Source organism: Podarcis filfolensis (assembly GCF_964270895.1).
Source record: "Podarcis filfolensis genome assembly, chromosome: 2".
Classification (NCBI taxonomy): domain Eukaryota; kingdom Metazoa; phylum Chordata; class Lepidosauria; order Squamata; family Lacertidae; genus Podarcis; species Podarcis filfolensis.
The window spans coordinates 64027682-64053061 of record NC_139605.1 but is presented as its reverse complement, the minus strand read 5'-3'; the positions used below and the strand labels follow the sequence as shown (position 1 = coordinate 64053061).

At 41.0% G+C, this 25380-nt stretch overlaps 1 protein-coding gene across 3 annotated transcripts in view; it reads right to left on the bottom strand.

Annotated features, from left to right (window-relative positions):
• Positions 1-497: 497 nt before the first annotated feature.
• Positions 498-25380, bottom strand: part of RASGEF1C (RasGEF domain family member 1C) — an 84101-nt gene continuing 59218 nt past the window's right edge. For 2 of the 3 annotated variants that reach the window (XM_083592664.1, XM_083592665.1), the window contains exons 6-14: positions 24325-24399; positions 18056-18166; positions 16672-16774; positions 16377-16456; positions 15087-15182; positions 8951-9046; positions 8017-8140; positions 6163-6235; positions 498-4910 (exon numbers count right to left, since the gene is read on the bottom strand). In XM_083592664.1, the coding sequence (XP_083448790.1) occupies positions 4886-4910; positions 6163-6235; positions 8017-8140; positions 8951-9046; positions 15087-15182; positions 16377-16456; positions 16672-16774; positions 18056-18166; positions 24325-24399 (783 nt within the window). In that variant the 3' untranslated portion in view covers positions 498-4885. The remainder of the gene's footprint in view (positions 4911-6162; positions 6236-8016; positions 8141-8950; positions 9047-15086; positions 15183-16376; positions 16457-16671; positions 16775-18055; positions 18167-24324; positions 24400-25380) is intronic. The other variant, XM_083592666.1, reaches the window with a different exon arrangement.

Here is a 25380-nt window from a genome sequence, read left to right as displayed (position 1 = left end):
TCTTTCCAGAGTGCTATTATACATGGTTGGGAATTCGGTTTTACTTCCTACAGACATATCTGCTATGGACCACTGAAAACAAATTAGAATTTTCACTTTTAAAACGCAAGATCATCATTCACCACTTCCACATGTTAGCCATTATAGTCATAAACAGGCAATTTAAAAGATGCATGTACTTAAGCGAATGGCCATTTAGAGAATGCACATATGGCTCTGATTGTTATTCATGAATGCATTCTAGAACTGGTTGGAATCTACGGAGTCTACACAGAAACCATTTTGGGACTGATTTCATACAGAAGGCTGTTAAGCTGAAAAGGACCTCTTTTCATCAGCACATATTCAAATGTTAATAGCAAACTCTTTAGGAATATCAAAACTGGCTCTGGTTTTATCATCCTGGTTATCAGATAGCCTCCCTAAAAACATACCCCCAAGAACAGCCTATTAATTGACCAATAAAGTTTTGTTAAGGTTTTTTTTTTGGGGGGGGGGGTGAGTAATCCAGGACCAACTAGCTTTTTTTTTTTAACTAAGGAGAATGGACTTAGTTTTCAACTTCTTGTTCACCTGTAACATCAGTGCAGCCAAATTGGTCAATGTGTAATGCTGCAACTATAGAGTGCAGATGTAATGCCCGACAAGCAGTCATAACATTTGCTTCATAGAATCATACAACTGGAGTCCACCTGCTAACTTCTTGGCCCATGCAGGAAATCCAAAATTCAATCAGTCCCAACAGACTTCTGTCTGAAGACTTCAACGACTAGGGAGAGGCCACTGCTTTCCTTGGCAACTGATTCCATTGTCAAACTGCTCTTACCATTAAGGAATTTCTCCTAATGCTCAACAAAAATCTGCCATCCTGTAATTTAAGCCTACTTGCTCTAGACCAGTCTTCTTCTGCCCTCTTCTGTGGGACAGTCTTTCAGATATTTGAGGAGTACTATCATGTCCTCCCTCAGCATTCTCTTTTCCTGCCTAAACATACCGAATGGCACTCAATATAGCGTTTTTCTCCCTGTGAATAGTTCTGGAGGTTCTCCTAACCTCCACTGAGCCAATTTTGGGGTGTGTGGAGGGCAGGCAGGGAGAGTGGAGGGAGGGCAGCCCCATCGCACAAGTGGAAGTCCTTGTACAGGGCTTCTGCTGACAGGCTGGCTAGGTGAATCCTGCCCATTCAGTTCCTTCAGTTTTGATCACAGGATTTATTTTCTACACCTTTGACCCTCCTCTGAACCAATTTGAAATGCCCAGAATTGGTCACAATGTTCCAGATTACGTCTCCCTATTAGTACATAATAAAATGAAACTATTACTTCTATGACTTGGAAACTGTTGGTTGTACACAACGGTGTGCAAACAGACTTCCAAGATCCACCCCCTTTCCCCACAACCCTTCATATACTCCCCTAAATTTACTCCATAACCCTCTGCAGCAGATCTGGAGGGTACACAAGGGGCTGCAAGGGCGACAAGAAGAAAGGGAAACCCCACTGTGCAAGCCGAAGTCAACTTTTGATTTACTGCAGTCCCAAGATTCTTTTCACATGTACTGCTGCCAAACCATGTGTTTCTCGCCTTACACCTTGGCATGATTTCCCTCCCCCCTTCACCCAAGTGGAGGATTTTAGCATTTTTCTTACCTGGATTTCTTTTTGTTAAGGTCAACCCAGCTTCCCATTCTATCCAGGTCATTTTGCATTTAAATCCTGTCTTCTGAAGCAATCTCTCCCAGTTTTGTGTCATCTGCAAATTTGATTAGGATAGCATCCACCTATCCTTAGAGGTGGCTAACCTGTGCCCCTTCAGGTGCTGAACTCAAAACTCGATTGCCCATGGTCATAGATGATGGGAGCTGTAGTTTGTCAACATCTGGAGAACAAAAGATTATCCACCCCTGATCTAAATCATTGGTAAAGATGCTAAAGAGTACCGGATCCAGGATGAAGCACCATGGCACTCCACTTTAAAACCCTCCAGTTTGATGAATAACACTGATGAGCACTCTTTGAGTAGTTTTCTAGCCAGCTCTGAATCTGCTTGACAGTATTATCATCTAGCCCACAATTAACCACTTTGCCAATCAAAATATCACGGGGGACTTTGCCAAATGCTTTGTTAAATCACATCCACTGTGTTTCCACAATCCATTACACTAGTTAGCCAATGAAAAAGAGGAAGATAAGATTAGTTGGGCAGAATTTATTATTGACAAATCAATTCTGGCTTCTGCTAATCACTGCTTATCAAGATGCTTACAGACTGGCTGCTTCACATTCTGTTTGTCAAGGGTATTGCTGAGACCACCCCTCTGGTTCATTCCTGGTAGGGAACTCAGTAAGAAATGCAACCAATGATTCCAGCAATACAGTACCCTTTATTAACTTTACTGCAGCATCTTCTCTAGTACCAAAGGCAAACTGACTGGTGTGTGGTTTGCCAGATCCCCCCCTTTTGAAGATTAAGACAACCTTTGCCCTTTCTCCAGTCCTACAGCAACTCACCTGTTCTCTAAGGTTTCTCAGAGTCGGGTCTCTTACCTCCAAGCCAGATGCTGAAAACCATTATGGAAAGAGACCTCAATAGATTTAACAGTGGGTCCAAGCACTGCAACTCTCATGCAACAGACACCCAAAACAACTTCTACATTGTGGCACTCTATGCGAAAAATGTAAACTTTGTTAAAAACGAAAAACCTTACCACATAGTGGTACTGATCACACAAATCAAGCTTGTATATAGACACTTGCCTGGTTGTCTGTGACAAATAAGAATCTGCCAAGGTGACCAGGCAACTCACAAAATATTTCCCCTTCTCTCTTTTTTGTCCGGTCTCTTTTAGGCTACAAGTAATTCACATAGGGAGGGTAGGCGGGCAGGCAAGCATACATTTTTATGAGCTAGTAACTTATTTGTAAAAGACTGACATCAAGTGTTTTCAAGCCAGCATTAGCTGCCATGATACAAGATGTCACTGTAGAACACAAATAACAAGGGAGTGTATAAACAGGCTTTTCAAGAAGTGATAACACAAGTCCCTGTAGATGCAGTCATTGAGTTGCATTTCAGAGGTTAGGACTGCCTCATTTAAAAGAAAGCACCAATGTCAGCTTCTGAGCAGCCCCAGAGGAAGTCTCATGTGGGTAAACACTCAGAGCTTGAAATCAACAGTCTAGCTAAGTTACTGTTCAAACACATCCTGGTGTCTAATGCTTGTTCAGTAGAGTGTCTGTTTCATCCTTGATCGTTATGCTAAAAGCTTACATGTGGTGGGAAACAGAGGTGGTTCTTGTGGATTGTACCAGCTGCCACTACATGTGAGAAGTAATGTGTGGCAATCAATTGTTCACAGGATACACCCAACTTCTATTTTCCTTCCAGCTTTTTTTTTTTTTTTGAGATGGAAGAATCCTGAAATTTGGCTGCACCATGAATGCATTGATATGCACCTAAAGATGAGTGTCAGTTATCTTTTTTTATATGTAGTGAGCACATGTCATTCGAAGACCAAACTTACAACATGTACAGTGTGGTTGTCAACATCTGAACTGGTAATCCTGTTACAAAAACAGCCTCAGTTACTAAGTGAAGGCTTGCACACCTCCCCATAGTTCTATACAGTTAGTGACGAGATATGAATTTCTCTTCCATCCTATTACTCATATTTAAATGATTAAAAAGAGTTATGTTACATCTGTTTTACATGAAAGTACAATAACTAAGCAATTATTACTTGGCATTTGTATTATGCAGCAGCTTCCTGACTTCTACTGAACAACACAATAGATGGCAAACTGTTCACGTAGAGGGAGAGCAGTAACCATAAAGAGAATTATAAAATAAGAAACCAACCTTATGAACAGTGTGTAGACAATTCTTTTACCAAAGTGCAACATTTCATGGAGTGAAAAGTGTTCTCTCAAATGCACTGGAAAAAGAGCCCCAGCGTCTAGTAATTCCCCCTCTCAAATATCGTTTGCCTTAGACATGAAGACAAAATGAGCAGGCAAAAGGAAAATAACTGTTAGAGCCCTTAACAGATTAATCTTCCATCAATTGTCAATGAGGTAAGGCCCCTTTGAAGACTATTCTCTGAGTCATCAGTCAACAGAACTAGAGAATATGCTACATGCTTTATACAGAGGTAAGTATGACTGAAAGCCATTGACTTCATTAGAACAGCTTAGCAGTTGACTGTAAGGAAATAATAATAATGACATACACCCCAAACATAAGGAGAAATAATGAATGTTCACAGCTCATATGCTTCTGTATTATTATTTTTTTAAAAAGGGAAGCGTTTGCATGGATTTTTCCATACTGATGTGGCTTTGTAATAAGTCTTTTATCTCCTGCCATCAGAATATTGTTCACTGAGGCTGAAAGCTGTAGAGGAAAAACAAGGTTTTCCTCCCCCTTATGTAGCAGGTGGCCAGATTAATGCTGTGTTTAGCATAATACACTTTTGACAGCTCTTGGAGAGTTATTGTCCAATACACCCTGCTTCAGAGATACACACCCTGTACCTTTCCAGTGAAAATCTTTTGTGTTTGCAGCATCATGGCTCTCCGTGCCATTTGCTCTTCCTTCAGAGGCAAGTGTAAACAGCGATAAGAACTCTGTTCTGGTACAGCCAAGAAGAAGCCACCTCCTGGCCTTTTGCTGTTCAAGAGTAGCTAGAAAACATCATTGTGCGTGCAGTAAAAATACACCTCTGAATCCAGTGAACCACAAATAGTCCAAAATGCACACAAAAATAAAGAATAAAATCTCATAAATCCCAAATAGGCATCTTTGGAATCAGTAGTGCAAAGTAGTTTTGCTGATTTTTGTTTGTTTGTTTGTTTGTTTGTCCTACTGCAATTATAGATCTTTAGCTTCAAGTCTTTCCTAAGATAGTTGTCCTGCAAAGGAGAAACGTGAGAATAGGTAAAAGAGCAAGAAAGTTAGTGTGACATAGAGTAATTCAGAATAGCCATGTTTTCTGTTCTGCACTGGATAGATGACTGGCTATGTCAAATGCCCAAGGGAAGTAACAGGAGCAAAGGAGAAACTCAAATGGTGTAGCCCTTACCTCAGGAGAACCTCCGAAATACCTACACTGCTGGGGCACATATTAAACAAGATGCTTTGCTGACCAAGCAATAAAGGAAACTATCACTCTCCATGTTACCACTTTTCTTACTCATATTTTGATATATTATCAAATGTTTCTAAGACACAAAGACATGCATCTTCCAGCTATTTCCGTCCATGTATTGTGAGGACACATTTAGGAAAGATAAGTGGCCACAAACAGCATTTTCAGTCTTAAAATTTGTCTTACTCTAGCAGTAAAAATAAACTAAATAGTGAAGTTTTCTGTATTTATGCTTTCTAACGAAGTCATATTATGAGCATTGCTATGCACTTTTTTAAAAAGGTAATAGTCCTGACCCTTCAATGTAATTCAGCTTGTTCATTCTAGAATCAGTATGTCACAGCAGAGTGGCTCCCATTTAACTAAGGCATCCTCTAAAAGCTAGGCTTCATGTGATGTGCCCTTTTATTCTATTGTCGGGGATGGAAACTAGCACAGCTATCTCTATGGTATAAGCAACACCAGCAACTCCAGCAGCATAATGCAACATAATCACTGGTAACAATTGAGTGGAAGAGAATACCTAAGGCTTCTCAAGTGTTGGAGACTTAGTTCAAAGGTCAATCTGAACCCAAGCAGCCATGACTGTGTTCTGGCCATTAGTGTACTTTTAGGCAAAAGTAAGTATCTTATGGTATTACTGCCTTTGAGCCAAGCTACACACACAAGTGCGTGTCACAGTAGTATGCCCTCCTTGCTCCACTTCTCCAGTATCAGTTGCCTCTTCCCAAAAGGGTTCTCCCATTGAAAGGAATCAATTACATGTGTGTATGTGTATGTGTTCACAGAAACAAAATTGTACAGTTGGAAGCGACCACAAGAGTCATCTAGTCCAACCCCCTGCAATGCAGAAATCTTTTGCCTAACTTGGGTCTTGAACCCACAAGCCTGAGATTAAAGAGCCTCATCTTCTACTAGCTGAGCTATGTGTGCAAACTCCAGTAGCCACCCTCTCTATGCCCATATCTACCTATTTCCACTTCAGAAGATCACGACCCACATAAATGAAATAATACCTCAAGGTTTTCCACCTCTCTTTTTCAGTTTGGTTTTCCGGACTTTCACTTTCATAGGAAGCCAGATACAAACCTAAAAAAAAAGGAAGTTTTAAAAGGCAACATTCCTTATTGAGACGATCAGTAGCCCACAAGGTAGCATTCTAATCAAACAAGGAGGTTTATGTTTCTTAGGTACGCTGACACTCATCTGCACACTTAGTGGGACTCACATCTGAGTAAGCATGCACAGGATCAAGCAACATATAGGTACTCAAAGTGCTTAAATATCTGTAACCACAGTTTAAACTTAATGGGTGATTGGAGCCAGCATGAATGGAGATACAGATGTGCATCTGGATCTTCATCCCCATACCTATTCAAATGTTAATTGACTGAATTGGCCACAAACAGCTTCTACTAAAGAGGAAAAGATGTGCATCTTCATTCAGACCAACCACTTGTTAGTGCAACCAGTACTGGACCGTATTAGTGTATGTATCATCATGGGTGATACATATAATGTGTAAAAGGTTCTTCTACAACAGGACTGGGGAACTCCAGGTGGTGCAGGACTACAACTCCCAACATCCCTGATCACTGGCCATGCTCACTGGGGCTGATGGGATTTGGGGTCCAACACTATCTAGAAGGTCGCAGCTCTGCTTAAATGAGAAGTAGTATCAACTAAGAGAAATAGTGTGCAAAGCAATCCTAGTAGGGCAGGGACTGGCCAAAAGTAGCAGCCGAGAGTCTGACATGGAACACAGGAGGAACCAGTCTGGTTAGGAGAGTCAGCTCGGGTTGTGGAGGCTCCAGCCAAGAGCCCCTGGAACTTGTGGATTAAATCTGGGCTGCCTGGTTTATTCCTAGACTCTCTGGCAGCCTCAGAAGTCTTACCAGACCTGCTTTCTCCTTACCAACCTGTGGGCTTCACCTTCCTGGAATCAACAAGTTAGAGTTCCTGGCTTGGACTCTAATAGCAGATCTTCTGAAATGCCTTTGGCTGTTCCAGAAGACTCTGAGCACTGCCAGAGTTACGCTCTTCTTGTTTCCTTTTTATAGAGCTCACTATAATTATTATATAGATATATGTTAGCTTGGGCAGCTGTTGCTTGTGCAGCTTGGACATAATTTTTCCTTGCTACATTCTAAATTCATGTGTGGCCAGTGAAGTCTCAGCTGTCCTGTTTGATTAATGTGGATGAGTTTTAAAGACTGCTCTTTAAAAATCAAAAAGTTCAGAAGCAATCTAAAAGTCAGTGAAGCCTATGGGCATGTCTAGGCAAAGCTAGCAAATTCAGCCCTTATCTCCGATGCTGATGATAATGGGATACGACTGATTTAACCCATTAGGAGACGGCAGAGAGCAACATGATAGATTGGATGGGTAGGAAGAGAAGTCAGACAAAAACTCATTTGCAAATGGGTATGATTAATTGCATGATGAAAGAACTGAATTGAAAGGGTTCTCCCCCTTTAAGCACATATTAAGAGGTAACTAGATCTCTGCTGTGAGCTGAGCTCTGCTTTCCCTGCCTACAGCCATCACAAACTCAGAGAGAGATAGACTGGTTGACTTATAGGGAACAGTAACTCTGTCTCTGAATGCTTTCAGCAATGACATTCAGAACTGCCCCTCATAGTATGACTGTCAGGCCTGTTTCTCTGTGAGCACTGCATGCAGATGATTTGCAACGAGCAAGATGCCTTGTCAAAAAGTTATGGAAACAATAAAGGCCCAGATAATCATTCTTATATTGTAGACAATGGATCTGTGCAATGACACATTTTGAAAATCATATTTTATCATGAACTATGGAACAATGCTAGTAGTGAACCACTATAGAATTTGTCAAAAAAGGAATTTCTTACCATCTTCAGTAAAGATGGGCGCAGTATGTAAATAGTGGATTATGTTATCATCTCGCTCAAATGGACATTCTACTTGTTTCCATGTTATAAATTCACCTACTTGCTTAGCCAGTTCCAGGAATTTCTGTAAGGATTGGGGAAGAAAAAGTATTGTCTAGGTAAACGGAATTTGTGTGTCAGTAAAATTACTTCTGTGGTTATAACATTCCTCAAAAATGTTAGCTGCTTAATGTGTCTGGTATATTATTTTTAAAAGGTAGGAGCAAGTGGCTTGTTTGTCCAGTACAGCTTTCCTTGTGTTTCTGTAACACATGAAAGGAAATGATGGTGCTTTGGTAACTGCATGTGAAAGGCAGTATAGAAATATTTTAAAGAAAAGAGTTATGCAGTTGTAATAAAATCTGCATATCTCAGGTAAGCAATGCACATGTCTCACACAATACACAGGCTACTCTTTTCTTCTGCTGCTATTAAACTGCGTTTTAAATAACAGGCATTTCATGCAACACTTGGAATATAAAATCACAACAGTTTTGGTGGAACTGAATATGAACCAGAAGTTTAATCCCACCAACTGCTCTACCTTTTAAAACATGTAAAACAAAAAAATTAAAATCTCTGAAGGGGGAGATAACTTTTGAGTAGTTGGGGGGGGGGTTCAGCATGAAAGGGAGTTGGGGAACCCCCCCCCCCGAGTGTGCATGGTGTTTCTGCATATGAGCTTTTAGATCATGCCATCTGAAACTGAGAACTCTTAAGTAAAAATGTTTAAAGGATTTATATGAAAAAGTCTGCTGGGAATTGTTTGACTTTGGGATAATCAAGGTAATAATTTTTTGTTCACGTATGGTTTTTGTTGCACTCTGGAATGTAAGCACAAGGGCTCAAAGAACCTATCAACCACTTGCTGGACAAAGATGTTTGCTGCACTTACTTCAAAGTTGACATGTCCATTTGGAAGGCGGTTGGCGCATCCTTCATTCAAAAAGTAAATGTCTTTGATCAGTAGGCTGAAGAACGGGATCACAATCTGTGAAAAGAATGACATGACTATTATCTTTCGCAGTTCTGTTCTTTATGCATGAAAGAACTGTTCATTCACAAGAAGAAAAGAGAGATTAACTTTTCAGTGTACAGTATTACTCTAATGACGAAATACTAATACTAGTGAGGCCTAGAGGAGATTCAAGAGATAACAACCCACAAAATAGCTGTCATGCTGAAGAGAGTTTCTATGTGAATTGGCAAAACACAATCTATCTAAGCTTTGTGGAATTAAGGTTTCAGTTTATTACGTATTAATATTTCAGTAACATTGATATTTAACATCATTTTGTTAACATTAACATTTTATTAAGCAAGGTGATTAACTTTCACCAGTGTACAGACAGTAAAGAGGCAAAGAGCACAATGAAGCATAAGCCCTTGATTAAGTGAGCATTAACAATTAAACCCCAATCAAGCCAACATATGGAAAAGTAGATGCTCATAACTTAACATGACAAAGGCTCTGATTTAAACAATTTTCACAGGAGGGAACGAAAGATATGCCGTGAAGTCGGTACCTATCTGCTGGATGTTTCACACTAAGTTTGATCCTCACCTGGTGTAAATTTCAAAAGTATCAAATGAAGCAACATGGATTTACATTGGGTATCTATCTTGTCTTATACTGTACCATGTTTGGTATATACCAAAATATACCATATTTATTTTTTATTCAGATTCGGAACTGTGCTTAACTTACCAAGTCTGGGGACTATGTGGTTTTCACTATATGGATTTATGTTTTAAATTGCTTTGATTTTTTTACAGTGAAATAGTGGTCTATAAATACTTTTATATATGCGAATAATACTTGAGTAATACAAACTTAAAACATTAACATAGCTCGATCATAATCTGGGAAAGGCCAGGAAAAAGAAGGAAGGCTTAATTTAGGCACCCAAAAGATGTCAGTATCCATGCCAGGTGGACTTCACTTGAGAAAGTATTCCATGGCATTCTATTCAGATATATAAACACGGACATGACTAAACAGCAACAACAGCACTACATATTCCTCTGCCACTGCCCTTATACTTGACTCTCTTTTTGGGTTTCCCACTGTAGACAGTTTTCTCTCAGATGCTTTATCAGCCAAGGACAGGGCAAAGGTAGATAAGCAAGTCTGCTAGGTTATCCTGCAGATCAACAATGGTCTATTCATTTCACTATAACTTGACCTGGAGTGTAGCTCACAAGGGTCTTATAAGGGCAGCTCCTCTTCACTCATAAAACACTGTGCCAAGCTCCCTGAAGAAGATTTAAACTCACCTAGCTAGTGAATTCCTGTCTCTCCTACAGGAGCTATAGTTTCTATTAAAGTGAGAATGAATAAGTCAGCTGGGCATATCTTTCAAATATATCCCCAGGTCCTTTGGTAAATGAACTGAACTGTAACTTAAGTACGCACTAGAGTACTATAGCCTTGAGGAAAGGTAAGACTCTGGAAAAGTGTAGCAGTAAAGTAGTCATTTGGTTTGGCAACCAATGTCCTCAAGTTATTTATGGTACTGGTGTGCCTGAGCAGTATGTGCATCGAAAAAAGAAAGCAAGTGGGAATCCCAAGTGGAAGTTTGCCCTTGCTGAAGCTAAAATATTCAAGAAACAAAAGTAAGTGTATGTTAAAAGGATAACGTAGCTGCTCCTCTCCTGTCACTCTCCCCTATCAAAAGCCAATCTTCATATTGAAAAATTAGCCCTAATGTGGTTCCACTAGTAAGTGAATTGTAACAGGATATAATTATCAGTGCTTCCACAAATTAGGATAATTTGCATACAGTAATTTGCAACAGATAATGTTCTGATGCCCTGGAGAATAGCCTAACTTAGCATGTTTACTTTGCTTGTGTTTAGTAAACAAAGCTAGCCTGATTTCTTATTTGCAATTGGCAGCCATTCATTGTTACTAATGACCTTAAGACACAGAAAATTTTCCAGCAGAAAAACAGAACACTCTGGGGAAAATTCATATCCACATCACTGATAATAATAGGGTCTAAAGTGGCGGTGAATGACTGACGAGGAAAAAAATCTTGAGGTCATAGTGGATAGATTGTTGAAAATGTTAACCCAGTTTGTGGCTGGCAGCTGTGAAAAAGGTAAGTGCCATGTTAGGGATCATTAGGAAATGGATTGAAGCGAAATCTGCTAATATCATAATGTCATCATGCGCTGCAACCATACTTGGAATACTGTGAGCAGTTCTGATTGCCACACGTCAACAAGAATGCTGCATTTTAACCACTTCACACATTGCTTTTCACCTGATTTATCTGTATATGTTGTAAGTTGGATTTCCGATATGTATTTTAACCTATTTTGTATTTTCTGGTGTGTTTGTGTGCATGTGTGTGTGGATGGAAGGTGTGTGAGAGATCACTTTGATGCAGTTGAAATTAGTGCACTGTCACAGGCTGGGCCAAGGGACTGATGAAAGAGTCATCATTAGGCAGATAATGAGAAGAGCACATAAAGTATCCTCAAGCTCTGACCCTCCTATGAACTGCTACATGAAATGGGTTGGTGCAACTATGCTAGATATACTGTCAGGGGCATTACGGAGCGGGAGGGCGGCCCACCCCAGGTGCCATTCCAAAGGGGGGGGGGGTGCCAAGATGTTGACCCCCAATTGGCGGCACCCCCTGGGGCACACACTGCTCACCGTGTCCCCCCAGGACGCATGCCCCCCTGGGCCACGCGCCACACCCCCTTGAGACGAGCACCACTTCGGGTACTGGAGCAGTTTGCTTTGCCTCTGTATACTATTGCTCTTAATCTTTATAGCCGTACATGGCTTAGGCCCGAAATACCTGTTAAGGGTGCCTTCTCTCACATCAGTCAGCCTGTCCACTGAGACAGCCACCTGAGACATTTCTGCACTACACAATCTGAAGTGTAAAAAGTGAAGGTAAAGGCACCCCTGACCGTTAGGTCCAGTCGTGTATGACTCTGGGGTTGCGGAGCTCATCTTGCTTTACTGGCCGAGGGAGCCGGCGTTTGTCCGCAGACAGCTTCCGGGTCATGTGGCCAGCATGACTAAGCCGCTTCTGGCGAACCAGAGCAGCACACGGAAATGCCGTTTACCTTCCTGCTGGAGTGGTACCTATTTATTTACTTGCACTTGATGTGCTTTCGAACTGCTAGGTGGGCAGGAGCAGGGACTGAGCAACAGGAGCTCACCCCGTCGCGGATATTTGAACCGCTGACCTTCTGATTGGCAAGCCCTAGGCTCTGTGGTTTAGACTACAGCGCTACCCGCATCCCTTACACTCTCAAGTGTAATTGCTGGCAACTACACAGAGAGAGCCTCCTCACCTTTGCAATCCCCTCAGGGGGCCTGCCGGGTGCCCTCATTAGGTAAAAAAGTAAAGGTAAAGGACCTCTAGACAGTTAAGTCCAGTCAAAGGCAACTATGGGATGCGGCACTCATCTTGCTTCAGGCCGAGGGAGCCAGACCCCAACTGCAGAGTGATGCCAGTATTACTGAGCTGGTGCACAGCTTCTTTCACCCAACAAAATAGAGCCTTCCAGGGGGTGGGGCTGAGCTGTCCTGGGATCTGCTGGATCCTGAGCCAGAACTGCAGCCATACATGAAGGCATGGGAGGTGCAGGTTGGTACAGTGATCTGTCTGACCCCCCCCCCACCTTTTGGCCCAGCTGCCAACTTTGGCAAGGCAGTAAAAAAAAAAAAAAAGCCCTGCTGAGCTGAGAGGTGTGCATAGAGGTAAAGATTGCTCCCCAACCCTATTTATTATATTGTAGTTTTCTTTATTATTTCTAAATTCAAACCTGCTCTTCAGTGAATATTTCAATCCCAGGGTGGGGTGGGGAATATTATTATTAATAATAATAAAGATAATATATGGAAAAAATAATATATGGAAATCACGGAATCCATGAAAACAAGTCCAATAAATCACATGAACAAATTAACAATCCCATGATTTAAAAAAACCTATACTAAGGGCAACAGTTAGAATTCCCCACTCACTCCCACTCTGTCTGTCATACAAAGAGGGCCCCACTATTTCTAAATTTCATGTCATTTTCTTCTTTTTTACTATTACTGTATACTTTTTTGTACTTTTCCTTTTTCTTGAGTGTCTTGGAAGCGTAAATACATATTGAAGGGGCACGATATAAATTATGTAAATAAACAATGAATGACTTAACTACAGTATAAACAATTTTTTAAAAATCAAACACAAAGAGTCGTGGAATGTACCCCAGCTTTCAAAAGTAGAAAGCATCAATACACAATGTAAGAATGTCATTTTGGCTTCCCTGTTCAGATCCTATTCTTCTGCATAGCCCTAAATTAAATTCTCCACACAGTTACTTTCTGATAACAGTCCATTGGAATGCATGACACATTGAATGTGTAGTCTACTGTGAGCAGCAGTCACTGTGTCTGCTTCAACGTGCTGAGAATTTGCAAGTCAAATCAGATAGTCAATTAAGGTCTTAAGATATTCATCTCCTGCACTTGCCTGGAAAAAAATCCACTCCATGATGTAAAATACACTTCCATTCAAATAACGAATCCTCTGTATGCGTATGGGTATGCACACTTTCCACAGCAACTCACAACTCTAAGCTGTGTTTTTTAACTTTCAAAAAATATATTCAATCTCTACCTGATTTAATTAATTTAACCTCTGTCTTTCCCCCCATTTCTATTCAAGCATTAAGAAAACTAAGCCCAAAGTGTCAGATTATATTATATACCGGTACTTCAAAAGAAGGAGGGAGGGCTTGGATATACAACCAGCAGTGGACAATATTTATCTTTAAATTAATAGCAATCACATTTCATTTCATTTGATCCAGGGTGAGTAAAAATATTACATTTTTTTAAAAAATGAAGAAATGACATTAAGGCTTGGAGTGCAGAATTATAGCTATAGTGGCTGTGGGATTTGAAAACACCAAACCATGATGAGGTGCTGGATTTGATGCATAAACACCTTCTTGGCAACTATCATGTTATGCATTTAGTTAAAGGAGGATGTAGTCTTTATCCCTTGCATTTCCATCTGACTATTAACCTTCTGCTGCCCTTGGTTTTAAAGAGAAACCTTCCCATGTAACCAGCATGAATGACTTCCACAGGAAATGAGGTAAGTAATAGAGAAACAGGCTTGCATGGCTATACCTTAGAGACAGACTGCATAAGCATCTTAAAAGTATCAGCTTCTCATTCAAGCATGAATGTGGCTGTCTCATATTCTTTTCCTTATTATATATATCCTTCCTTATTATACCTCTTATCATCTCCCTATGGATCTATTTGTTCAGACTAGGGCAAAAGATTCCCCAGTGGTGTGGGCTCTTCCCCACCTCGCTACTTGCAGCTGAGGCAATCAGGGAGCCTATATAATTGCAGAATCTTCATTTCAAAGGACCTGCACCACATTGTCTTGCCTCTGCTCCTGAGGGCTGGGGAACCCGCCAGTGGGGGAACGAGGAATCACTGAGTATTTCTTCCCTCCCTGCTCTACTGATAGAAGACACTGACAGCTGAGCAACAGTTGGATGCAACCTTCAGAATATCACAGTATTTTGCCTCTCATGCAGGGATGCAGAAAAGATGAACAACTATAAAACCAGCCAGTATGGGCTGTGAAAAGAAACAGTTCCAGGCAGCATGGTGATCTGGAGCGGGTGAAGGAGACACAGGCTGAGTCGCTGCTTGGTCATGGACCTCACTGCATGACTTTGTCCCGTCAATTATCTCTCAGCCTAACCTACCTTTGTTGTTGTAAGGATAATATTGGTGTAGAAGCATGTTTACAGTCATACCTTGAGTTACAGATGCTTCAGGTTGCGTTTTTTTCGGGTTACGGACCCGCTGAAACCCGGAAGTACCAGAACGGGTTACTTCCAGGCTCGCGCATGTGCAGAAGCGCCGAATTGCAACCCGCGCGTGCGCAGATGCGCACAGATCACGTTCGCAAACCGAGAGTCCACTGTATTGTGCTGAGCTTCTTGGCGGAAAAATAAGATGATGATGATGATAATAATACCTTTTCCCTGTTGCTGTGTGCTGTTAGGGACCGATGTGCAGCTCCCCGCAATGCAGTTCTGTAGTTATAAAAATTACCTGTAGGGTCCATTTGATGCTAGAGAGGAAGAAAACATTGGAAGATCAAAAGATATTTTGAATTGCCTTTGCAGTGCAAAGCTGATGTGGTAAGCAATACAGGTGAACTAGAGACAAAACTACTCAACACCTCCTTTTCAGGTCAATTTCTATTCATTTATTTTCATCTAGTTTCTTAAGAGTGACCAGTCCGTAACATTTTTGTCATGATAAAAACCCTTCAGTCCTCTAAGAGTGCTTCTAAAGATGCTTCCATATGATGATCTTTGTCGTTGTTGTTAGTGGCCACTACTTATTTTGTTGTTGTTAGGCACAGACAAACACACAAAGCACACATGGTTCACCCTAATGGCAGAATATTAAACGGCAACTGCCACTCCTCGATTAATCTGTTTCCGGAGTGCAGAGCGATGCCAGGATTGTACTGTGGCGCGACCATGTAATTACACCAAACACACGCATGTGTGTGTGTGTGTGTGTGTGTGTGTGAACATGCACATACATCTACAAATGAGACAGGCCTGCTTCAACTTTGTATGCTGGACAAACTGGCAGTCCACTTGGTTTTTCAAGAGAGAGTCCACTTGTACCAAGACAAGCAAAGGTGTGTGGCAAGAAGGACTGACTGAAGCAGTAACAACAGTTGTATAGTATGTAGAACTTGTTAACTGAATTAAGAAACACAGGTATACCTGAGGGTTGCTCCTTAAAATGATCTTCTGAAAGTACCCTAAAGAGGAAATGGCTTGCCTAACTTACATTATCATAGGAACCTCAGCAGTGAGCCTCACAATTGATTCCAAGCAAATATAGACATTTCCCAAATTACCACGGGATAGTCTGATGTGCAATTTTCCCTGCTGACAGATTTCAGGCACTGATTGCCCATAACTTAGTAGCTGTTTGATATATTCTCTGGTTTTAATGCCCGTCAGTCCTAGCATGAGGGTTGCTAGTTAAGTCAAGATAACACCAGAACTCAGTATAGCTCTTAACCATGGCCTGCACTAAATAGACAAGACTGGAAAAGAATACATTTGCACCCATTTGTGGTCTGGACTTTATTCCTGATATTTCTGCTTTTTACTTTTTTTCCATCTTTAATTTAATGTGATATGATATGCAAAGCCCATCATATCATTTGGCCCTTGCCTAGCAATATCCAGTTTAAATAAATGCATGAATAGCAAATACGTAATTCTGAACATTTTACCTCAAGAATAAAAAATTTGGCTGTTTTCACTTTTGACCAAGTCTTCTTTAACCTGGAGACTGGACTCATGTTCATACCAGCTGGAGGAAAATAAGAGGAAAAAGAACAGAGGAGGACTTTATTGTTGTGGTTGCTGCTATTGTTGTTGCTGTTATGGTTATTGTTATTGTTACTATTATTACAATTTATTATCCACTCTTCACCCTAAGTTCCCAGGGCAGGTTACAACAATTAGGAAAGGGAATCTACTTTACATATCCCTAATATCATTCAGAAATGACAATAACACACTTACATATGATTGCCATCAGCGAGTTAAAATTCCCGATGTTAAAGCACTCACGAGCAACATCAATGAAAAACTCAATGACTTGTGCTCTCTGCTTCTTTTTTGCAGGCTGCAAATAAACAGACAGATAAAACAGCTATGGAAGACAAGTGTAAAAAAACCCTGGGAGATGTCAGAACACTGTGCCAGCCAGAGATGCCCTATTCTACAGTTCAATTGATTTCAAAACAGCTACAAAATCTCATTCAAGCTGTTTGATTAATGGCACTCATTGCTGGCAACTTGCAAAATCAAAGATCCTACCAGGGAGAGTGACCAAAGTCTATTATACCTTTAAAAATGTCTTCAAGCAATGACCCAACATTGACACATAAACTGTATTCTAAAGACTATTAATTCCACTGATAGTCTGTCCAACTAGCTATCAATAAAATGTCAATTACTGTAACTTTTTCTGGGCTTGGCGCCAATCAGTGCAATTTTTTCTGGACTTGGTCTTAAGAGGAGAGAAAAGACATTAATCTTGAAATTAGTAGATATCTGGAGAATTTTCTTTTGTGTTTCTTGTATCTCACAATACTCCCATCCAGTGCCGGATTTACATACGGGCTGCATGGGATACAGCCCTTGTAATCTAAGGGGGCCCTCAGCTTCTTGCTTTTAATAAAATGAAACAAAAGGAATCATGGGAACTGTAGCTTGTTAAGAGTGCTGGGAACTGTTGCTCTGTGAGAGGTAAACCACAGTCCCCAGTATACCTTGGCAGAGGTCATGTGCTTTAAATGTGTGGTGTGTATGCAGCCATATCTGAGAATGTTTGGGATAACTATTCTCTTGCCAAGACCTATCTGCCTAAAGATGTCATGTGCATGTGTATAGGAGGGAGAGAACACAGGTGTTCCTGCTCACCTCAGCTCTAGTCAACTGACTGGTGCTATGTGCCCCTTGACCATTTCCCCCAGAGAAAATATGGCCCTTGGCATAGAAGTTGCCCACTCTACTTCTAGAACATATGGAAGTGCTCATTGTTTTGTGACATAATACTGGTAATTTTGTTAGGTAATTTTCACTATATCCAGATTGATGTTTGCTCCAATTTAATACTAAAGTTTGGGTTTTCCCTGGGAGAGGAGCAGGGCAAGAGGAAAACTGTTCATACACAGTCCACTTATGAGACACAACTGTCTAAAATTCTACAGCAAAATTACTGCTCTATCACTGTATCAATAGCCTATTTCACCATTTATATACCGCAGTGTTTCTGTGAAAAGTGTAAAAAGTGTAAAAACCCAAAGTACATTCTGTGATTAGTCCAAAAAATATTTATCCTCCACTGTTGTGAGTAAATAGTCTCGAAGTTCCACAATCAGACAAATGGTATTCAACTTACCATGCAGATTTCTGTTGCTACAAGATAGCAGAGTCTATTGAACCATTTGACATAGGCCTCAAGGTTGCTAGTTTTTTTCTGTTCACTGAAACAAGGCTGAAAAACAAAGACCTGACATGACATAAACTAGCTTCTGCTGTGCTTTAATACATATAATAAGATATATAATATGACAATAACTGTAGAGTGTTGTTCTATGATCAATAGCATACATTTCTATCATCAACAACATTCAAAAGCATGTGGACATATACCTATAAACACACACACACACACACACACACACAAATGGACAGTGCATGTGGGACTGAGCTTTAGATGTCAGGGGGTGGGTAGTGGCAGATGTGTTGGGCTTAACAGAATGCAAAGCTTTCTACAAATCAAATCAGTGAATGATGAACAGTCCCACTTTGCCTACAGCAATTGCACACGAGGCAATTTATTCCAATTGGTGCTCCCTAGGATATTAACAGCCAGGATATTGCTGTACGCAACAAGAATCTGGAGAAAATAAAATCAGACAAGGACGCCTTTCCATGTAATATGCATTAAGTTTACGCCTTTGACTCCCAAGAGTTCCTACAGTTTGGCAAATCCAATTGCCCTTGGTGTTGTCTTGCATGAAACAAAATTTCTGATTAAGTTGGGGGGAATCAACAGCAAAGCAAAATATGATAGAGTTACAGTACAGAATATTTTTTTGCCTAAAATATTATTTCCTTCACATGCTCTTGTCTTTGAGAAAATAATATCTTCACTACCCAATTCTTTATCGCTGACCTATTTCTGTATCATTGGTTGCTGTGAAACAAGTCACTCAGATGGCAAAATTCATCAGGAAATGTCATTTTTGTGACGTGCTCTTTCGGCTGTGGTTACTAGGCAATTGCATGGGAGTGAGAAGGTTAGTTTGGTATCTGGATTCTTTTGATAATTTTAAATCACCTCCACCACCTTCTCCTTAGGATAATCTTCCAGAGATGGCTGATTATTCTGATTTTTTTTTGTAATATTTTTTGTTTGCAGCCACTAGAGGGTATCAAGAGATTTTTCTTTCTTTCATTAATGTGATAATTGATTTCTATTTTAGAGCCTGAGGATAAGATGAGTAAATTTTGAGCTCCATGAGGACGAAGTTTTCTGCTGGTGAAAAGGGGCTCTCATGCATAGGATAATCTGGGAAAGGGTGGCTGCCTGGGATTTTGAGTGTTCGCAATGTTTGCATATATATCTGTATTGTAGAAATGTATCCTAAGGCTAAAGAAGATTAAAAGGGGGCATTGGGGAATCACACGAAACAGGAGGCACTTCTAAAATGTAAGCAGCCTGGAGCCCATTGCAGTATGATGTGATGCAAATTCAATAAATATAACTCTTGCTTCTCTGTCTCAGAGCATGGCAGCAGGAGGAAGTGCCTTGCTCATACTGAATTAATGGGGTTTGAAGCGGCGTGAATGGCCAGGAAAGGGATCTTGGGGGTCACAGAGGATAGCTTGTTGAAAATGTTAACTCAGCAAGCAGCAGCTGTGAAAAAGGCAAATTTCATGTTGGGGCTAATTAGGAATGGGAATTGAAATAAAATTGCCAATATCATAACTCTTGTTACACAAATCTGTGATACAACTGCACTTGGAATGCCGTATGGTTGCTGCACCTCAAAAAGGTTATTGTAGAGCTGGAAAAGGTCCAGGAAAGGGCAACCAAAATGATCAACTATGAAATATAGTACCACAATGGGCCCTTGGCTGATCACAGTGGTGAAATGGGTAAGGTAAAATAAGCTGAGCTTGAATCCTGGCAAGACAGAGCCATTGTGGGTAAGTAGTTCCTGGGTCTGAGAAATTGGTCAGTTGGCTACCCTTATGGGGCTGCACTCCCCTTTTGGAGCAGGGTCACACTTTGCTTCTGGATCTGTGGCTTGCTGTAATTCCCCCCCCCTTTTGACTCTCTTGCGTATTCAGCAGGTATGTCATGTAGCAGCACCTTATCATCTAATGAATGTAACCATTCATTAAATCTTAGTTAGGTGAAGCTACCCATATTAGTATTTATTTTCTAGTTGACAAAATGGGTTTGAATTCTAGTTCCACCACTTTCCCATTCATTCTCTGGAATTCACACACTGTTCTCTTCTGTCATCTCCATCTCATATTTTGTTACATTATCCTTAATTACTCCTTGCACTTTTCTCCCGTTGCTATACTTGGATTCTTTTATATCCAAGTATATTTAATGCTACATGGCACGCAAAGCCTTTGGGCATCCATTAACATAGCACTCAACATCTCCACTCCTTGTTTTTTTAGTTCAATTTAGTCTCACTCTAGAAGTCTTTCGGTTTCAACCAACATTTACTCCTATGTCCTCATTTCATCATCTCAACTTCATCATCTCAACTTTCCCCCCTTAATTTAATTTAGTAGCTTAGGTCAGTCACAGTCTTTGGACTGTGCATGCATGTGCGTGCATACATACACACAAAGATTAGCAAATAGATATGAAGTGTTTCATGCAAGGATGGTTGTGCTAGTGCAAAGCTGCGATTTGTGCCATACCGTGTGCTCACCCTACTTTGTGACAATAATGCACCCTATCACAAGATGACACAATTGGTACACAAAATGCTATGCAGGACTCTTTTGCCCAATGTGGGACTCGAACCCATAACCCATTAAGGGTCTCATGTTCTACCAACTGAGCTATCCCAGCCTTACAGGGGGTTGAACTAGATGACCCTAGTGGTCCCTTCCAACTCTACAATTCTATGATTCTATGAATGCTCCATTGCTTGCTTTTTAAAATCTGATTCAGTTTTAGTCTAGACATGTTTCTGTTTCAACCAACATTTACTACTATGTCCTCATTTTATCATCTAATCTACAGGTTTTCTTGGTTATCACTTAGAGATGTGTATTGAACCTTTACATTCTCCAGCACAACTGGAGATCAGGTGAATGGCACCACTTCTTGCCTGTGCCCCCCACCTCGCCCATTTTCTGCCCCTATTCCTGTCTGCTGAACTGAGCAGCACTTGGGGATATGTATGCATCACAAGCAATTGTGGAGAGGGGAAGATGACAGGCCTATGGGAGGAAGGAAAGCAGCAAGGAAATTAAAGTTCTCTGAGTTGCAGTTTGGCGGTCAAAATAATCTACAGACTCAAAAAATTATTTGGAAGCCAATGAAAGAAAAAGGCAGTTTCCTCCCATAGCCCGCAATAAATAATGCAGTGACCAAGCACCCTAACTCAATCCCAGCAAAATAAGAAGCAAAAGCACAACATGTTCCCCTTTAAAATCCCACTGGAAAATGGATGGCAGATGCCTAATTTTGAGGTATTTGTTGATATGTGCAACGTCTGCTGAGAATAATAATAATAATAATAATAATAATAATAATAATAACACCTTTATTGTCAATGTACAACCTGTGTACAATGAAATTAACCAAGCCTTACCCCCCCAAACACTCAATCTCATTGCACTCTGTGTGCTTGTCGCACAACACACCAACCCCGAAAGTCAGTTGCACTATATTATTTTCTGTTCAGCAGCCTAACAGCCCACAGATAGAAACTGTTTTTTAGCCTGTTGGTACAACTGATTATACTTCTATATCTCCTGCCCAGGGGTAGAAGATTAAAGAGGTGCTGGCTGGGGTGTGAAATATCCCTGAGAATTTTTCTCGCTCTCCTAAGGCAACCATCCCTTGCAATGTCATCTAGCAGGCTCAGGGGACAGCCCATGATATCATGTGCTGTGTTCACCACCCTCTGTAAAGACTTTCTGTCCATGGCTGTCAAGCCAACGTATCACACTGTGATACAATATGAGAGGACACTTTCTATTGTGGACCGGTAGAAGGAGGTCATCAATTGTTTTACATTGTTCTTTTGCAAGACCCTGAGGAAGTGGGGTCTTTGTTGGGCCTTCCTAACCACCTGTGTTATATTGTTTTTCCAAGTGAGGTCTTCACTAAGGTAAACTCCCAGAAATTTAAATAAAGAGACTCTCTCCACACAACCCCCTGCTCCAATATACAAAGGGGCTAGTTCCCCTCTCTTCCTCCAAAAGTCCAATACTATCTCCTTTGTCTTGCTAATATTCAGGTGCAAGTCATTCTCTAAGCACCATGTAGATACTTTTTGAACCTCCCCTCTGTACACTCATTCATCCCCACCTGTAATTAGACCCATTATGATAGTATCAACGGCAAACTTAATAATTACAGTGGATGGATCAGAGGAAATACAGTCATATGTATACAACGAGTACAGGTAAGGAGTCAGCACACATCCCTGTGGGGTGCCAGTGCTGAGCTTCAGGGAGGTAGATGTAACAGGCCCAATCCTCATTGTTTGTGTCCGATCCCTCAGAAAGTCTTTGATCCAGTCACAGATGGTAGAAGGTAGGTCTAGTTCCACCAGCATTTTGATAAGAATGTCCAGAAGGATGGTATTAAAAGCCGAGCTATAATCAATAAACAACATTCTAACATAATCCCCCGGTCTCTCCAGATGACTCGCTGCAAGGTGAAAGGCTGTAGCTATGGCATCATCTGTTGACCTATTTCTCCTATAGGCGAACTGATGTTTATCAAAATCCAGTGGAAAACATGTCCTAAGGTGTTGAAGGACCAATCTCTCAAAGCATTTCATCACTACAGATGTTAATGCAACAGGTCTGTAGTCCAACGAGGGAAGGAGCCAGTTTCCTCATACCATCACCCAAGCCATTTTTTCCTTTCGTTTCAATGAATATTCTTTGCTTCTCTTTGTATGCATTGTAAGTGAACAAAATTTCCTAGCCATCAGAAATTTATGCTGCATTAAGAAGTTTCCTTTAATGTATTTCATCTCCAATTTACCAGCCTTACAGGTACTTATATTATCAGTCTTAGGAATACTTTGCTTTTAGTTACTGCATTGTGATTACATCCAGCTAGTCACATGCCAAAACCTGCTTCTGAAGAATTATCTGTGCACCAATAGTGCACAAAGCAGCACCTTCTCCTATTTTCTTTCTCACAGACACTAATGGGCATGTTGCCCTTGACGTTAACAAGCAAGGAGCTGAGTATGCACAGGCAGAGGCTAATTTCCCCCCTACTGGGATTGCAGCACGGAATATTAAAATATGCACTCTCAAATTACCAATACAAAACCATGCTTTTCTTCTTATTCCAGCTACAAGGTGCACATCAGGGGCATTTGAAACCCCAAAAGAACATCAGGTAGGAGATGGTTCCGTGGACTTATTTCAAATGTACACTGTGCACATGAGCACCATGTCCTAAACACCACAGCTTCATGCAACTCTGAAAAACATGTTCCAGGTGCCTCCCTATAAATATAAACAGATGTGTACTGCCTACTGTGTAGTCCCAATTGCTGCACATCCCACTCTTTGAAATGCTCACTCAGAATGGGTAATGCAACCAGGGACAGATCTACTATGAAACTAATGAATCGTAAACTTTAGAGTCCCTAGTTCTGGAGGGGCCCCAGAAGCAACTTTATTCCACATTGCTTAGAAAAAATGCTTTTAAACGTCCATCATGCATATATATATTTCCCTCATTTTCACCCCACCACAGAATCACAGAACAGTTGGAAGGGACCACAAGGCTAATCTATTCCAACCTCCTGCAATGCAGGAATATTTCACCCCATGTGGGGCTCACACCCATGTCCCTGAGATTAAGAGTCTCATACTCTACCAACAGAGTTATAACTCAAAAGCTATAAGGCATAGGGAATTTTTATTCACACCAGTGACTTTGACATGTCAGTGCAGCTATTTTAATCCAAATACAGTGGTACCTCAGGTTACATACGCTTCAGGTTTCATATGCTTCAGGTTACAGACTCCGCTAACCCAGAAATAGTACCTCGGGTTAAGAACTTTGCTTCAGGATGAGAACAGAAATCGTGCTCCAGCGGCACAGTGTCAGCAGAAGGCCCCATTAGCTGAAGTGGTGCTTCAGGTTAAGAACAGTTTCAGGTTAAGAACGGACCTCTGGAACGAATTAAGTACTTAACCCGAGGTACCACTATATGAGATGCAGTAGTTAATTTAAAAAATAAAAAAAACGGTGGTGATCTGTCATGGAACAAACCTACAGAAGAAGATAACAGTGGTTACCCAGACCTCATTTCTGGTTGCAATGGGGGCCCCATATCAGTTCAAGCTTCAGGGCCCAAAAAATGTAGGTCAGCCACTAAATGCAACTGGAAATAGCAGCAGCAGCAACAATAGTGCTAGTCATACCTTTGTGCTTTCCAAAGGATCTTTATGGACAAATGCTTGAACAAATTCTTCAGGTCCAATGTGACCCAGTCTTTCCTTTTGCAAGAAATAAAGTGAGAAATAAATTGTAATATAGCACGCCTGGAATCACTTATTCACTTTATGGTGCTTGAAGTAGCACCCTTCAGATCTGAAACCAGAATTTAAAAGGAATTTATGAAACCACTGGCTGGCAGACTAGCTCTGCCTGGTTTACTCTCCATCAGGAATTGCTTACAGCAAGGATGGGGAACTTGTGGCCCTCCAGCTATTGCTTGATTAACACTCATCATCACTCAAACAATAGCCATGCTAGCTGGGGCTACTGGGACTTGCAGTCCAACAACATCTAGCAAGTCCACAGATTCCTCATCCTCAACAGAGAAAGCAATTACATCATGGTTACAGTCTATACTGCATAAGCAGGAAAGACATTCCAGCTGAAATAGATTAGGCTACTGGAGTTCTGTGATTAGATTCTCCCTTGGTTTTTCCTTCCTCTTGAGCTCTTTCGTTGATCATAACCATACCTGCACCGAAGTGGCTATGAGGTGCTGTGGGGCAGTGGGAACCCAGCTGCACAGTATCTAAGCCCATCACACACATATGCCCTGTGGAGCTAATAGTAGCTTTGTGTAATTAGGAGTGTAGTTTACATCAAGGAAAGTGCTAGTGGGAAATGGACAAGGGGAAAAAGTCTTAAAAACAATCCAAGAGCATCAGTTCCATGTAAGGCTGCTAAAATACCGTATTTTTTTGCTCTATAAGACTCACTTTTTCCCTCCTAAAAAGTAAGGGGAAATGTGTGTGCGTCTTATGGAGCAAATGCAGGCTGCGCAGCTATCCCAGAAGCCAGAACAGCAAGAGGGATCGCTGCTTTCAGTGCACAGCGATCCCTCTTGCTGTTCTGGCTTCTGAGATTCAGAATTTTTTTTTTCTTGTTTTCCTCCTCCAAAAACTAGGTGCGTCTTGTGGTCTGGTGCGTCTTATAGAGCGAAAAATACGGTAAATGCCATGGGCGTTCCTAATCATGAATCT